At 42.3% G+C, this 15,968-nt stretch overlaps 1 protein-coding gene across 10 annotated transcripts in view; it reads left to right on the forward strand.

Moving 5' to 3' along the window:
• Window positions 1–15,968, forward strand: part of PHACTR1 (phosphatase and actin regulator 1) — a 314,460-nt gene that overhangs the window by 175,054 nt on the left and 123,438 nt on the right. For all 10 annotated transcript variants that reach the window (XM_087763453.1, XM_087763473.1, XM_087763495.1 and 7 more), the window contains one exon: window positions 11,666–11,830. In XM_087763453.1, coding sequence (XP_087619579.1) covers window positions 11,666–11,830 — 165 coding nt within the window. The remainder of the gene's footprint in view (window positions 1–11,665; window positions 11,831–15,968) is intronic.

The raw sequence follows: 15,968 nt of genomic DNA on the forward strand, positions 1-15,968 counted from the left end.
GATCCTGTAGTTCCAGTGAACTGATCCTTCTTTCTCCTATTCATCTCAAGTTGGCAGAACAGCCAGTTCACTAAGCAGCAAGACAGGCATCAGTTCACTAATACATTTTCTGGCATTGCACAGAGGCTCAAGAAAGACACTTTTTGGCGATGTTTTTCTTTGGGGTTGTTTTCATTTGTTTTTCTTTCCCTCAGCCTTCTTTGGACATTGGGGCCTGTGTGATAAATGAAAAAAAAAAAAAAATTGCAAGCCTATATGAAGATGGGTGGTAATTTTAGAATTCAGCTGCTAGTACAGCTAGTACAGAGCTAGTACAGCTATTCCCTCTGTTTAGCAAACAAATAAAGGTGTTCTTCACCTGCTATGATTAATTTATTTCAGGTTTTTGCATTGTTATTGCATTTGTTGTATACCAGGCTCCATTTTTATATGTTTGTGTGTTAAGTACCTGTAAGCATGTCTGTTTTTTTTTCTTGTTTCCTCCCTCTGTAGCAAAACGCCTGGGAGATTTGTCATTCTGAGCACCATCACAAACCTTGTAAAGCTTGAGGTGCTCAGCCAGATGTTGTGGTTCAGGCTGGTCTCTGACTTGCGAATTCAAACCAAATGCTGTTTAAGTAAAGAGATTTTTGAAAATCAGGTTTGCATGGCAAAGACTCCAGTTCAGTTGGAAGAGCGTATGTGCAAGTTTGACATTCGACTTGACAGAAGGGGATCTGTGACACTTGTAGGATGTTGTACAGATATTTTGCCAAAAGAGATCGGTACTTAAAATTGAGAACGCTGTTCCCCGTAGGTTATATGGACAGAGGCAATTTATATTGTCAAAAATGCTCAGAAGGGCTTATGTTGTAGTTGTTATGTTTTGGGGGTTTTTTATCTGCTTGGTAGCAGAATCTTGGTAACTTTGAGAGGAACCTTTCAGCATTTAGGGAAGCCAGATTTCATCAGCTTGTTGCTTTGTCCAGTGCCAGCAGTGAAGGAGTGAAAAAAGATTACTTTGTTTTAATTGTAAGAAATGTCAGGTTTTGGTTGGGTTTTGTCCTACTTATGTACTGAAATGAAATCTCATGCAGATGCCTATTACAGTTACCTTTAAAATGTTGCAAAATGAACTTTGCTGCCAATTTCATGGTCAAGTGGCTCTGTATAGGCACATCCCATCGTGCTGCTGGGGCGCTCTGCTCCCATTTGCAGTTCACAACGTGCCACTGGTTCCTCTCTCAAACACCACAGAAAGAGGTCATTCCCATCAATACAGAGGAAAGCACTCATTAAGACCGTGCTGTAATGTCTTCTCTGCCAATTTCTTTTTCTGTAGGTGAATTTTAGCATGCTGGAAAGGTCCCTTTTACAGCTTTGGCCAATAAAGCCCTCTGACATCAGTAAGGAGGCACATTTTAGCATGCAACCAGCATGTCTTAACCCCACATGAGAAGGAGCACACATAATGCAGTTCATCTTCTCTCACTCCTCCTGCTCATCTCATTACTCACAAGCAAAGAGCAGAGGGCCATATTTTACCTTCATTTGCAAAGTTTTGATAGCCCCAAGGACAAAACATATCCCTAATTCCCAAGCTGGTCGTCCAGTTGCTAGATGGCTTGGGCAAGATAATCCTACTCCTTGTGACCTTTGCCATTCACTTCGGTATGGTCAGGATTTCATTCATTTCTCTCTGCTAACATTATTTCCGTGCATAAAACTGCTGGAACTATTTCAGTAGCTTTTTCAATGATCGTGTTTTCTTTGTTCCCTGTAGTATATTTTTTTTTTCCCTTAGCTCTGATCTAAAGTCTTTCTCATTTTCTGAGCTATTTCTGGTTGCTGGACTTGGAATTATTCATGAACTTGAAGCTACATGCATAGATCTTTCCTTTGACTGTAACATTTCTTAGGTAGATATACCAATTTGATTACCTGATGGGCTCTGTCTCTTTTTAAAAGCAGCAGCTTTTTTAAAACCAGAGGCTTTCCTCTAAATCTACTGAGCAAGAGCAATAGCCTGCAGAGCTCAGCAACCGTGAGACACCCTAGATCTTAATGCTAAAAAAAGAGGGTGGAAAAAAGTGAAATCATAGCTATGAAAACCACACAGAAATACTGCGTGTATTTTAGCCAGCAACCCGCCATGCTTTATTCATGATTTTAAAGGAGTCGTGGGTATTTTTCTCCCCTTCGAGTATTCATCTCTGAAACTCAAGCCTCTACCGTAAGGGCCTAAACAGATATTTCACCACAGCCAAGGTCTAAGCTAACCATCATTTGAATCAACAAAAGAATTCCCATTATAGTGACAATCAGCGAAGACCATATGTAGCTGCACTTAGGTACTCAAAGCAGAAGTATTTAGTCCTTATTTTAAATTCCTGAACATGGATACAGACTGTCTGTTTTCAGAGTCCAATGAAACATATTTTTTTTTGCTAGGCTGTTACTGACTTTTTTTTAAATTCGTATTTGTGCTCATTATAAATGTGCCATTTGATATAATTACTCTTTTCCTGTTGGCCAACTTCCTATCAACTTCTTTAAAGAACAGAAATAGAAGTTTCTTTTTCCCAAGAGAAGAAATATGGAGTTTACAAGGAAATGGTTTGAACTTTCTAGCTCTTAAATAAGGTACTTTGTTCCTTTTCTCCCAGCCATTAAAGTAACTAAAAACTTAATTTTTTAGCTTTATGATGATAGTGGTGAGGTGGTACAATTGTGTTTAGAAAGTTAGTTTGTAATGCCATTTCCTGAATGGATTACTTTTAATAAGAGGATATGCCCCTCTCAGGTTTCTGAATAGTCTAAAGAGATGCCTTCTAAAGTGTACATTTTTAGTAAAATAAAATAAAAATGTTGGATATCCCTACTTAGGAGAACTTCAAAAGATAAAGATCAGAAATTGCTCAGTCCACCAAAAATTCCCTAAGAAATTAGAAGCATTTAAAATATTTTTTCTGGGCTTTCTCAAAATAAACAGCCAGCCTTTAGCACTAGTGATTTGTTTTTAGAAAGGTGGAGAATTTCCCTGATTCCCAAGGAGGGGCTGGTAGAGCAAGGTGTGCTCTTCTGTGTGAGCAGCTGTGACTGCCTCTGTCCACATGGCAATTAGGAAAACTATCACCTGGTAGCAGAGGCCTAGCAAAATGTGAGCAACAAACCCATGGGCTTCCCTGGACTGGATCCTTTTCTTGGATTACTTTTATATTTTGCAGCTGAGTAGAATTTGCAATTCAGGCTGGTATAAGAGATAAATCCAACCATGAAAATGTAATCATTACCAGTTGCTTCAAGAAGACACTTTTAATCGCCAGCAAGTTGAAACAAAATGTAGGAAAAAATGTTATGCGCTATTTCTTCATCAAGATAAATTTAGGAGTTGAAGGTACATGGGCTTCAGTTCTGTTTTTCCTTGTTGAATGGGTTGAAGACTTGCCTGGAGGAAGACAGCTTCTCTGTTGTCCGTAGCTTTGGCTTTCAGAAAGAACTTGAGCTGTGATGGATGAAACTTAACTCTAGACTTGATGAGTCTGGGTATGACTCAAAGACAGTTTGGATTGCTTAACAACCCAAGCATCTGCACAGATACATCCAGGACCCCTCAGCCATGGTGCTTAGTTCTGTCCACATGTGTTGTGGTTTAACCCCAGCCAGCAACTAAGCACCACACAGCCATTTGCTGTATCCCTCCCTGCTGGGATGGGGGAGAGAATCAGAAGAGTAAAAGTGAGAAAACTCATGGGTTGAGATAAAGACAGTTTAATAGGTAAAGCAAAAGCTGCGCATGCAAGCAAAGCAAAGCAAGGAATTCACTCACTACTTCCCACTGGCAGGCAGGCGGTCAGCCATCTCCAGGAAAGCAGGGCTCCATCACATGTAACGGTTACTTGGGAAGACAAATGCCATCACTCCAAATGTCCCTTCCTTCCTTCCTCTTCCCCCAGCTTTATATGCTGGGCATGACGTCATATGGTGTGGAATATCCCTTTGGTCAGCTGGGGTCAGCTGTCCCAGCTGTGTCCCCTCCCAGCTTCTTGTGCACCCCCAGCCTGCTCACTGGTGGGGTGGGGTGAGAAGCAGAAAAGGCCTTGACTCTGTGTAAGCACTGCTCAGCAGTAACTAAGACACCCCTGTGTTATCAACGCTGTTTCCAGCATTTTGTTTGTTGCACATAATGTTAGAACCTTGAATTGCAAAAGTCCTGTGGGTATGACTCCTGCTCAGCTTTCTCCTCTGAATTTTTTGGTGTTGAGAGATTTAATCTTCTTGTAGGCCTGGCAAAATACCTTTTAAGGAGGTTTAGAGAGTTGTATTTTTCTAATGCTATGTGCTAGGGAGCATAGCTAGTTGTGAGTAAGCAGGTCAATTCCATCTTATTGATGGTTTGCTTTCAGTCTCAGAAGCTGAATGGGTTGAACATGGATTCATCCAGTTCCCAAGGTGTTTGTGCTTAGAGACTGGTCCCTTCCGGGCTGCGCACAATGGTCTGAGGCTTTCCAAGAGCCTGTTTCTGTAATGGTAACTTAGAAAGGGCCAGGTTTGTTCAGTAGATGAGTTTTTAGTATGGCGGTGTGATTACAGTATGAGGAGGATGCCTTGGAGGCGATGCCCTAGATGGGAAATTCTGCTTGTAGCTGCCATTTACACCAGAACAGGAGTTTTTCATGGCATTTCCTCACAGGCTGAAACATGGATCCCTCTTGCTGGATGCCCGGCCAGCTCTGCTAACAGGGCTCCATCTACCCATCCATCCTCTCCTGCTTTCTGGGGAGAAGATCTAGGAGACAGCACCTCACCTCTCTCATCTCTCCCCTCATGCCTTGGACAGAAGATCCCCTACCAGAAGTGAAAGAAAGGAACGTGAGAGGCAATATCTACACTCCCCTTTATTCTCCTTTGTGCAGAACTGGACAGGATCAGGCTCTCAACAAATCACAGCTGTGGCCAGCAGTTTCTTTCAATCCATGAGTGAAGCAGAAGGAGGTTTGGGTTATTTAACCCAGGGTAAAGCCCAGGAATAGTCTTGGGAGAAGGGTGTTTGGGCTGACAGATGAGTGCCCTATCAGGAGCTGTGCTTCCACTCACGCTTGCTTTCACACCCAGTAGGTCTTGAAATCTTTAGAATAACACAGTTTTAGTAGGACAGATGGGGACTGCTCTCCCATCTATCATAGTATGAAGTGTGGTAGTGTTCCCAAGGAAAATGGGAGATGTGGGCTTGAGCTTTCTCAAGAGGAGGATGAAAGTGGCCCTGTGATTCTCCTGTCTCCCAAATAAGCGCTCTACCTGCTCTAACAGAAAAGTCCTTGCATCTCCTCCTACTTCCTCTGCTTTCTTAAAAGCACAAACTGGCCATCTCCTCCCTGCTTGCCATTTAGGAAAGGTAAAATTTCCCTTCCTTTCAAGCTGAAGTTTCTTACCAGAGCAATTCCTGGTACTTGTGGAATTGTCTTCCTGTAGCCCCAAGAAAAGGAGGACATCTGGTTTGCTTCTGCTGGCCCTGTTTTTCTCTTGGTTGGCTTTTGGTTGTGCTCCACTTGTAGTGGCTGCTCTGAGTCACATTTTGGAGCTGCTGAGTCTTCACATAGTGTGTGTGGTGCCCAGGACAGACCTGTGGCTTCTGCTCCAGTGTCCAGGCACCCAAAAGTGAGGAGCTGCAGTACTGTTTATTGGATTTAGCCACGAATCTATGCGTAATAAACGCTTAAGAGATGGAAAACCCAGTGAGTAATAAGAGCAATAAGGGATACACAGAATAGCTGATAGCAATGAAATCTAACAATCCTTATTTTCTGTAATTGCAGGGTTTATAGGAAGAGATTATGTAGCTATTGGTGACATAACCTGATAAAGTGCTGTTGTTGCAGGTAAAAGTCTTGTGTACTATGTTATAATACAGAAAATAGTTGGTGGTTTGAGAGATTTCATACCAATAAAGACATGTTTAGAGTGATGCATGCAGTGCAGTATAGTTTGCAGAGGTTAAAAAAATGGCTTTCAGATTGCAATCAGCATGAATAATTAATGTTTTACGTCAATATGTGGGGAAGTCGAAAGCAGGGTCCTAAAGGGATTGGACTTCCAAAGCTATTCTTTGCACTTCTGTTCCGACAAGAGGAATAAATACACTGAGAAAGAGAGATCACAGCAGAGAGCAGAGCCATACCACGGTCTGATACCTGTGCTGAAACGGGCAAGCGTAAAGGGTGAGAGATTCAGTTTTACGGATACAGTGCAAAGTGCTACACACCTGGGGGGTGGGAATAATTGGCAGGGGTTTGGAAAATGTGAGGGCTGCTTAGCATGCAAAGGAAAGCTACTAACAGCCTCTTCATGGCTCATAAACCCACTACGCCAACCCAGTCGGTGCCATTGCAAATGCATACATCCAGTGGGAGCTGTTGTCAACTGAAGAGGTAATCGTTCCCGTTTGGCAAGACTGCGTTTAGACTGCTGCATGTCATGCCTTGTCTTTCATTGGAAAACAAACCTTTGAGAAGTTAGGAAAAGTTTAAATGGGCAATTCAAATAGTAAAGGCAGGGCTGATGAAAATTAATTCCAGGTGCAAAGGGAAATTAAAGGGAAATAAATGAACAGATGATAATAGAAGAGCAGAAAATGAACCATTTTCCTGAAAGAAAAACAAGGTGTTTTTTTAATTGAAAGTGTTCCCATTCAGGTAGAGAGAAGACATAAGTGCTCAGCAATTAGTCGTTCAGGTTTCCTGTCATTTCAAAAAGACACATGATGTGTCTGCATCTTGTATTGAACAAGGCTGCTAGAATAAGGTCTGTGCAGTCTGAAATGAAGGATATTCGGGGTGCAGAGTTCAAAAGAAACCTTGCAACAGGCGTTTGTTGAAAACTAATCTGCAGAATAAAGACTGGTTGGATGGGATTGGGAATAAGGAGTATTATGTTGGGTTTTTTTAATTTATATAAAGTTATTGTCATTAAATAAAATGGCACATTTAGTTAATTGCATCTTTAGGGCCAAGATCCTTTTCAGCCTGTTACTACAGATTTGCACAAATATAACAGAAAGCACACCGTAGCCACTGGTGTTTCCTAGGAAGGCTTAAAATCTAACTTTGTGAAATAAACCGCCTGTTAAGATAATCATATGTCTGAGTATGAACAATGAATGTTCAGAAATGGTCTGAGAGGAAACCTAGTGTGGTTACTGGTGAGGAAGGTAATATTAAAGATCATAGATGGGATGGGTGGGCTTCAGTCTTCAGCTATGAAATAGCTCTGTGCCCCCGAATGCAGTAACAGTGGTTTTTTTCTGAAGTGGAAGCTGTGTATATGATACATTAGCAACATTAATGGATGTTGTGATTCCCAGACAGACACTGGAATGACAAAACTGGTTGTCGTTCTCCAGGAAAACTTAGTAAGTTATGTTGTCTTTGGGGAGGACCTTTCATCTGCCTGCTACGCTTCTCAAATCCAAAGAATAGGTGACTCCCATGTTGTCTCTCACTGGACCTTCTGGAAATCAACACACTACTGAAAGATGTGGGAAACTCATAAGAACATAAAAAATGGGTCCCAGATGGCCTGGCCTCTTTTTTCCTTGGACTGGTAAATTGACTGTTTTGAAGAATGCTTTTCAAAATGCTCTTCCCAGACTTGCTGATTTTGTCCATGTCTGGTGTCCATGCAGTACATTACAGCCCACAAACCTCAAAGTGACTTTAACCAGAAAAACCCCTCAAACCCATGGTTAGCTTCAAAATGAAAAAAAAAAGGGGGGGGGATAAGAGAAGAAATTAGGTTTTGGGCCTTCTAGTGTTTTAAGTCTTTGTAGTATATTTCAAGCATGTTTGTAAAATTTCTTTTACATCACTTGGATGCAAACTATTTTGATTTGTGGTGCTTTTTCTCATTAAAACCACAAATGTTGCTTAAGCCCTTCAGTCTGTATGAACTTCAGATGTCTTAAGGACTACAGTAAAATCTTGAGAGCTGTCTCACAGCCAACCAGCCTGTGAAAAGCTCTCAGGTTTAGTTTCCCTATTGCTATTCCAGGGTGACAGCTCGGACAGAAGAAAGTGGAAGGGGAGTGCATCACCCTCTTGCCATAAGTGCAGATCCCAGCCTCTCTCTGTGTCTTGGCAAGATCTCTCAGATCCTGGAAAAAAAACAGAACAAGTTCCCAAAAGCACTGAGTATCAGCAGCAACTGTGACCCTTAAACATCACATCTGTGGCACTGGCCTCAAGATGAGACCTCAGCACAGTCACTACAGGCACTAATGCACATGGCAGTTCATTCTCCCAGTTCAGCAGACTGATCAAGCTGGGACTGCTGGGACTGCTTTCCTCTTTGAAGGAAAAAAAAAAAAAATAAAAACAAAATGTGCAAGGCCTGGGTTGGTTTCCATTCGTGCAAGTACCACCTTTTTTGGGAACAGCAAGGGTGTGAAACCAGCCTACGGAGCCTGCTGTCAGCAGTGGGTGACGCAGCCCACAGCCAGTCAATAGTCATTAGGAGCCAAAAAGGCAGAGAAACCCGGCCAACTCGAGCAAAAGATGCAGCAGCAAAGAAGAGGGCAGAAGTCTGGCATTTACTTCTCGCATCGTGGTCTGCTTTTATTCTTGCTGTATTAAAACTGTCATGGCTTTATGCTAATGAGGTTCATTCCTAGCCAGTGATTATTATGCTTTGAATTAGCAGTGCTCTTGAGAGTATTTCTCATGAAAAAAAATGAGGTAGTCCTCCTGAGAAACAGGAGCGAGAGGGGAAAAAGAGCTGTTACTTGCATTAGCTCAGAGCTGTGTGTGTTTGGAGGGGATGAAGGAGAAGGGCCATGTTTATGGCTGATGGAGAACACAGCAGGACTCCCGGAGCACAGATCTGTGTGAGAGACGATACTGAAATTCAGGGAAGAGCAGTCAAAATATGGAAATGGTTTTGACGCTGTGTTTGGCTTTTAATGAACCCGCCCTTTGGGTAAATTCCTTTTAACTTCTGTGTTAGTTTTGCCTGACTCTGAATTCGTACTCGTTTACCCTGAATGGGAAAAGCTTCCCGGGAGCAGTGAGAGTGCAGCTGGTGTGGGACAGAGGGGATGTGCGTTGCGAAAGGAGAGGATTTTTAAGGGATGTCAGTTCTCCAGGGAATGGCCTCAGCAGTACCAGTTAAGACCAGCTCTCAAAGAGAAGTTGTTGCAACTCTGAGATTTAGTAACTAAGGCACCTGGGTAGCAGAAATGGCGGCTCAGTGATGGGGAAAAGGAGAAAGGGTGAGCAGCAAGAGGAATTTCATTATGTTTCAGCTGTGGGTTTATGCAGCAAGAAGCCTAATTCAGCAGCAGTAGTGTGTCATTCCCAGTTTGCTCAATGGGCCGCTTCTACACCCTGTATCCCCCAAGTAAAGCAGCCAAGACAATACCAGCCCGTTACTTTTAACAGCATCTCTGAAATATCACAGCAGTGGAACACAGTGTCATCTTACATGCTTTAACTAGAGGCGTCTTAAAAATGGAGGAGGGGGAAAAGTCATGGTCCCTTTGGATCTGCATATAGAGTGAGGTGGTCCATGCCCCGTGCTGGTCTTCAAAGCCCAGCAGGTTCCAGTGAAATCAGAAAGTGTAAGGAAATTTCTGATTTCCTCTTCTTTTTACCCTCACAGTTTATTCAGCATAACCAGGCAATTTTCAGCCTTGATGCAGCATGTCCCCAGCCCCTGAACAGGACAGAGCCTTGTAATAGATTCTCTCTATAAGAAGGTATTTCTCTAGGCAGTCGGGCACAAAGAGAACAGAATGAAATGCTTTGACCGGACTACCTTTTTGTCTTCTGCTTTAAATAGAAAGATGATGTTCTCAGAAATGTCTGTCTTTCTCTCCATTACCCCAAAGAATAGTTGTTTTTAACCATTTCCACTGAAGCAGCTGGGCTCTCTGTATCTTGCTGGCTAGCTTTTTTTTCTCCAGAAAGTTACAGGCAGCTGTATCTGGCACCGATATATTTTACAGGCGAAAGGATTGTGTTGCCAATGGTAAAAACAAACAAAAGAGCAATAACAAAATAACCAACCTTCTTGCGAAAACCTGAGGGGCTCAAATAGTATTTCAGTCTGGAGTTCTGATAATGGCACTGCCTTTGTGTTAGAGATGCGTCACCAGCTATTCCCATGAAAACCCACCTAAATATGGCACGCTGAAAGCCTCGGAAAAATTTCCATTGAGAGGCATAAGAATTTGCCAGCCAAAATCTCTGGTGATTCTGTTAGTGTGGAGTAGGTGTGCTCATCCCGTCAGAGCGATGTTCTTGCTGAGGTTCCCAAGCCTGTGCTTATGGCTGAGGTTAGTACTTAAGGTACTACAGGTGTAATAGGAACACTGGGCTGCTGTCTTCAGAGCGGGAGAGGCGATGATCTGTGTCCTGTCTTTATGAATCCAGGCTGTGTGTGTGCAAACCGCTCCAATCAGTTTTACTGGCGGTGTCTCATTACAACACAAGCCTGGGAAATTATATCACATTTAAAAAAAACAAACACCACGAACAACTGAAAAAAAAAAACCAACACAAAAAACAACGCAAAAACCCCTCCTGTATGCTGAGTGAATTGCGCAGATGCTTTTTTTAGGGAGAGAGAGTGCATGCTTCAGCCCGGGGCTGGGAGAGCTTATTGCAGGGCTGGCAGCTGTGGCATGGAGAGACCCTCTCTCCTGGGCTACTGGTACCTTCACCCTGTCGGTGTTTTCCTTTGTGGTCCTGGCTTACCTCTCTCTGTGCCTCTAATCACAGCGACGTTATTTCTCAAAACTATCAGCATATTTTCCCTGCAAATGTGAGGGGGGGACCATGCAATGTAACTGCGCCAAGTGACCACTCCCAGACTTCTCTTGCTCTCAGTGGGGAGGAAGGGTAATTGAAATTCTACACATTTTTTTTTTTAAGTATTGAGACTATCATGATGTATTACGGTGTAAAGGTTGCAGAAAGCTGAATCTTTTAACAGCAGAAGCTCAGTGAAAACCTGTAACCCCCCCTAGGGAATTCAGCCCTAAGTGTGGACTCTATTAAAATTCTCAAAGTCCCTGTGTTAAATGGTAAGAACTGGAAGGCAATGAGTGGGCAGGAAAGTGGGACTGAAAGAGAACCTTCTGCATTTTTAGCACCCTTTCTGTCACTAGGAAATTCCTAATGCAGCCCCTTTTGCAACCCAGGCAGTTTTAATGGACACAGTAATGATACCAGAGGGTCATTATTTATCAGGGTCCTTGCTCCTAATAAATATTAGTTCACGGAAACGTTTCTTAAAAAGAATTGCAATATTTCTTTTAAGCAGTATTGCATCATTTTTTTGGAGCTTTCTCTTCCCCAATCTCTGTCACGCTTCCCCAGGAATGGCTGGCAGATGGACTGCCAGCTGTCTAGAGCGATGCAGAACAATTTGTTAAAGATAACTTTGCTATTGTAATAATCTATATTCCTGTTCAATCTGATGGTTGATACTGATCTTTACAGTAGATTATGGGTTCCACTGAAAGGAAAGAAAATAATGTTAAAATAATAAAGAATACAATTTTTTCCCTTTTTTTACCGTTCTCTGTAACCATGGAAAATTTTGACCATCTGTGTGGTTCTCTGATAATTTATTAAAGCATTTATTTCATCCCCCCCCTTTTTTTTTTCTCCTTTTCTTGCTGGAACTACAGCTGAGGAAGTGGAAAGACTGGCTGCGATGCGTTCCGATTCTCTAGTACCTGGGACTCACACGCCTCCAATCAGAAGAAGAAGCAAATTTGCCACTCTCGGAAGGCTTTTTAAGCCATGGAAATGGAGGAAGAAGAAGAGTGAAAAATTTAAGCACACTTCAGCAGGTAATAGTCGCAGTCGTGTTAGTTTGTTAATCTGGAACTGTTTGCTCAACGAAGCTAAAAATTTGTAGTGCGGCCCCAATTTATACATGTCTTTAAGGCTGGTGAAGCTTGGCTTGGAGAGATTTCTCAGATTCTAGGAGATCTTTAACTTTGTTACCAACTTTTTCTTTAAAAAAAACCAACAAAACAACACGTTGGGTGTACTGCAACTAAAGCAGCAGCTCGCCAAAGCTGTATATTCAGGTTCTGCTACTAGAGCTAGAGGATAACCCAGAAGAAATTTTGTTACATTGATTTAGCAGATTATGGGTAAAGGAAGTGGCAGTATGAAAAGACAGCGCTAGTGGAGGATTTAGCCACATTCAAACTCGTGTAAGTGCTAATAGAGGAGCGAGAAAAATACATGACAAAGGAGTTGACATTGTGTTGAGTAACTTGCGTAACCATAAATTATTTGTTCCATTGGGCAGGAAAGATGTGTCACTTGTTTTCTGAGGAAAAAAAAAATCTCTTACTGCCACACCCCTCCTTCTTTCATCGCTTTCTAACACTCCTGGTTTAGGACTCTTTAATTAAAAAAATAAGTATGCAAAACTGCAAAAACATGTTTTTATATTGTAAATTGGTCTGAACAAGAATCCCAGATCCAGGCACTGATGCACATGGTGGAAGTTTGTACCTGGCGTGTTTGTTTTCAAGCTTTGTGATCTATTTAGAAGGTTTCGTTTCTTTGTTCTTCCATGATGACTATTAAATACTACATGTGTTTTTGCAAGTCTTGAGCCTGGATTGTCTGTGAGAAAACATGTATTTTCTTCTGGTTTCTTATAGTTCTCACTAAAACTAGAAAGCAAGCAGTGAGGCTCTTGCTCCCTTAAGTGCCAGAAAAGGCTTGAGTTACAGCCCAGTTGCTCTCTGACCTGTTTATTGCACAGTGGAAGCTTTCAGGCAGGAGCTGACTGTACCTTCTGGCACCCTGACACCTGTACGCCTGAAAATGGCCTATAATTGCACGAGAAGTCTCATTTAGCTAAGTGCAAATTCTTGCATGAGGTTAAATGCAGAATAAGAGTTTTCAGGGTTCATACCTGCAGGTGCTCTTTGCTGTGTGCTGTTGAAGCTGCTCTCTGATTCGTCAGGTGGAGACCAATGAACTGGAATAGGTGGCTGTATTACGCTGGGGGATGATTGTATTTTTTGACTTGACAGCTGAGAAGCTATTGTCACCAAAAATGACATGTTTCTGCAAAACAAAAGGCTTGTCTTTCATGTTCTGTATCAGTCATAACCGTAGTGCAGTGTAGCAGGATTTCCATGAAAACTGTGTAGCTCTTAGGGATAGGTGGACGCTGTGGTGACAACTACTTTGATGCTAATTCCAGCATGCTGGGTTAGTTGGGTACAACTAGGAGGATAACCACAGCAGTTCAGGACGTACCAGGGGTTGCAAAAGCCTGTGTAGTATTCATTTGTATGGTTTATCCAGCTCGGGAGCTGGGGCTGAGCTGCATACTGCTGTGGTTAGACTGATTAGTTTGAAGCTGGCTTGAATACGCCTGCGTAGTCTGCTCTGGGCATTACAAGAAGTGTTACGTAGATTTGCCCCGTTTACCAAAACATTTGGAAAGTAAACTGTGATTAAAACCAGAGCAAAACCATGTATTTCCTTTTCTCAGAGGAGGAGGAAGCTTTACCAGACATGCCAGCACATCTCCTCCCCTGCTAAGAGGGACTTCAGAGTCTGAAGAACTAATTTAAAAGCTGGGTCTCCCAGTTGCAGGGAATGTTTGTCGATTGCAATACTGGGTTTGATCTCAGCTGAATCCAAAACCTTTTTTTTTTTTTTTAATTTTTTTTAAATTTTCATTTCTAGTAAGCTAACAGTATCCTGCAGCTGCTCTGCAAAATTGGTATTCCTGTCAGCTCCCCTGCTACTAACTGCAGGAAAATTGACAAGGATGTCAAATTTGCTGAGCACCCTGCAGGAGGCACTGGGAGAGATTGACTTTCAGACTGTACCAGAGCTGGGGACCCCACAGTTTCCATCATCCCTGGACCCTGGGGAACAGGAATCCACCAGGATCCTACCAGACTCCCCTGGCAATTCAGCAGCGCTGGTTGAACCTAGTATGTGTAATGCAAAATATTTTGCACTGGAAAACTAGCATTTTTCTGCCAGCATTTCCATGACCTCTCATCTAATACCTCTGATCTCACTGAGAAAATATATTTAATTTTTACAATAAATCAAAAGACAAGCTTATGAGATGGCATAATGAGAGCCAGCATGAAACTTCCTAATAGAGGCTTATTTTCTTTTAGTGCACTGATAAATGTGACGCTTGGAAAAAAAAAATATTTCCCATTAGTGTCCTACAGGCATGCAACCAAGCTTTCCCACCTGCATAGAACATCAGTAATTACCAAAAAATAAATACTAATACAAGTATTTTATTAGGCTCTTATTTGCTGCAACAATAGATTCAATTATTTTAAATGTCAAAAGTGGTAAGGGTCAAAACACAGGACCTTATCTGTTGAAACTTCCTTTGAAATTAATGGGAGTTTTTTTCTGGGAGAGGACTGGAAGAAAGAGAGAGTCAGGCTGATATTTAAGGTTGAAAGGTTGCCTTTGTCTTGAGATTTCCAAGTGCTAACATTTTGTATCCATATCTTTATCAGACTAAAAGCTCTGATTATTTATTCAGAGATGAATGCTTTACTTCAGTGATCAGTCGGCAAAAAACCCTTTTAGGCAGTAGGAAAAGTTACTTTGTGACACCTGATAATTGCATAAGATGAGAGAGAAAATCCGTAATTTGACTGATGGAGGCCCTTAACGTTGTGGTTATTACATATGGTTCCTTTCAGCACATGAATACTCATATCATGATGTTTGAGCATAACAAGTCCCACGTCCTCTGTCTTCATTATTGCATTGTCACTGACAAGCAGAAGGTTAAAGCGATGCACGTGTTTCCTATACTTTATATGTTTATAGGTTACGTTGGTTCTGATATCCCTGTAGCGACTAGGCAGAAAGGTTCAAAGTCTGACATTGCCTTGGTGCTGACTTAGTCGTGAAGGTGAAAATCATGGGTTTTGATGCAGACATCTAATGCCTTTGCCTTGCAGTTGGTCTGTCCGTGAGCATCATCATTAGGTATTTTGTAGAGTGACCAGAACAGGTAGAAGAGGTCACGCTATGGCGTGGTCTGTTGTTGCAGATGGTAAGCGCCAGACGAGCCCGCATCTGGGGTTTGATTTGAGCGACCTCTTCTGCTGGAAGGTAGAGTATTGAGGAGGTTGTTCAGGACACGCACGGTGAGTGACAGATGTGCTCCGTCTGTGAACAGGCTCACTCTGAGAGCAAACGGGAAGGGAGATTATACTGGGTGAGGGACACCGGTGTACCACAGCGGGCTGAGAAACAAATTAATTCTCACAGTAATCCTCCTTCTGGACACAAGTGAAGCTCCCCCCAGCACAGCACGTTTTCCAGTGTCGGGATTGCAAATCATTTTACCGGAGAAGGTCCTAATGAAAGTTCTTTGATGGACGCTGAAACTCCCACAGTACAATATAAACGCTCCTGACTGAAGTTATATATACAGGGACTTAGACAAGGAAATTAAACTTGGACACAATGTTATTCATGCTATAGTCAAAAGTGTGTTGTATTTTTTTTAACGTGCCTAAAATTTCATCTTGCACAGAAAGCGTGGAAACCTTTATTACCATGGAGGGCTGAGGGCCCCTCACGGCAATGAACAGTATGATAAAGCTGACAACTCTAGCTTTGGGAGCAGAGGCAAACGTCTAAATGGCAAGATTATATCAGTTGATGGGACAGTTTCTTTTAACTGATAAGGAGCAGTCTCACTTATGGCAGAAGAAGCCAGGAAGAAACAGTGAATTTTCTTTGCCTGAGTATTTTTCCATGGTGGATGCAGCTGGGATGGCTCCAGCAGGCTGCACAAGGTTTTTAAAGCCACACTGGGCTCTCTGGGAATCGGCAAAGCAGATAGCAAAAGAGAAAGGTGACTGTCTCCTCAGCCAGACCTTTGTCATTGTTTTTAATACCTTGATCTTGTTCTGCTTGCCTTGATGTGAATTTGAAAACAATTCCTGGGTGTGT

The sequence above is a fragment of the Nipponia nippon genome, unplaced genomic scaffold (assembly GCF_047370975.1).
Source record: "Nipponia nippon isolate SJK-2023a ecotype South Korea unplaced genomic scaffold, ASM4737097v1 scaffold_1, whole genome shotgun sequence".
Taxonomy (NCBI): domain Eukaryota; kingdom Metazoa; phylum Chordata; class Aves; order Pelecaniformes; family Threskiornithidae; genus Nipponia; species Nipponia nippon.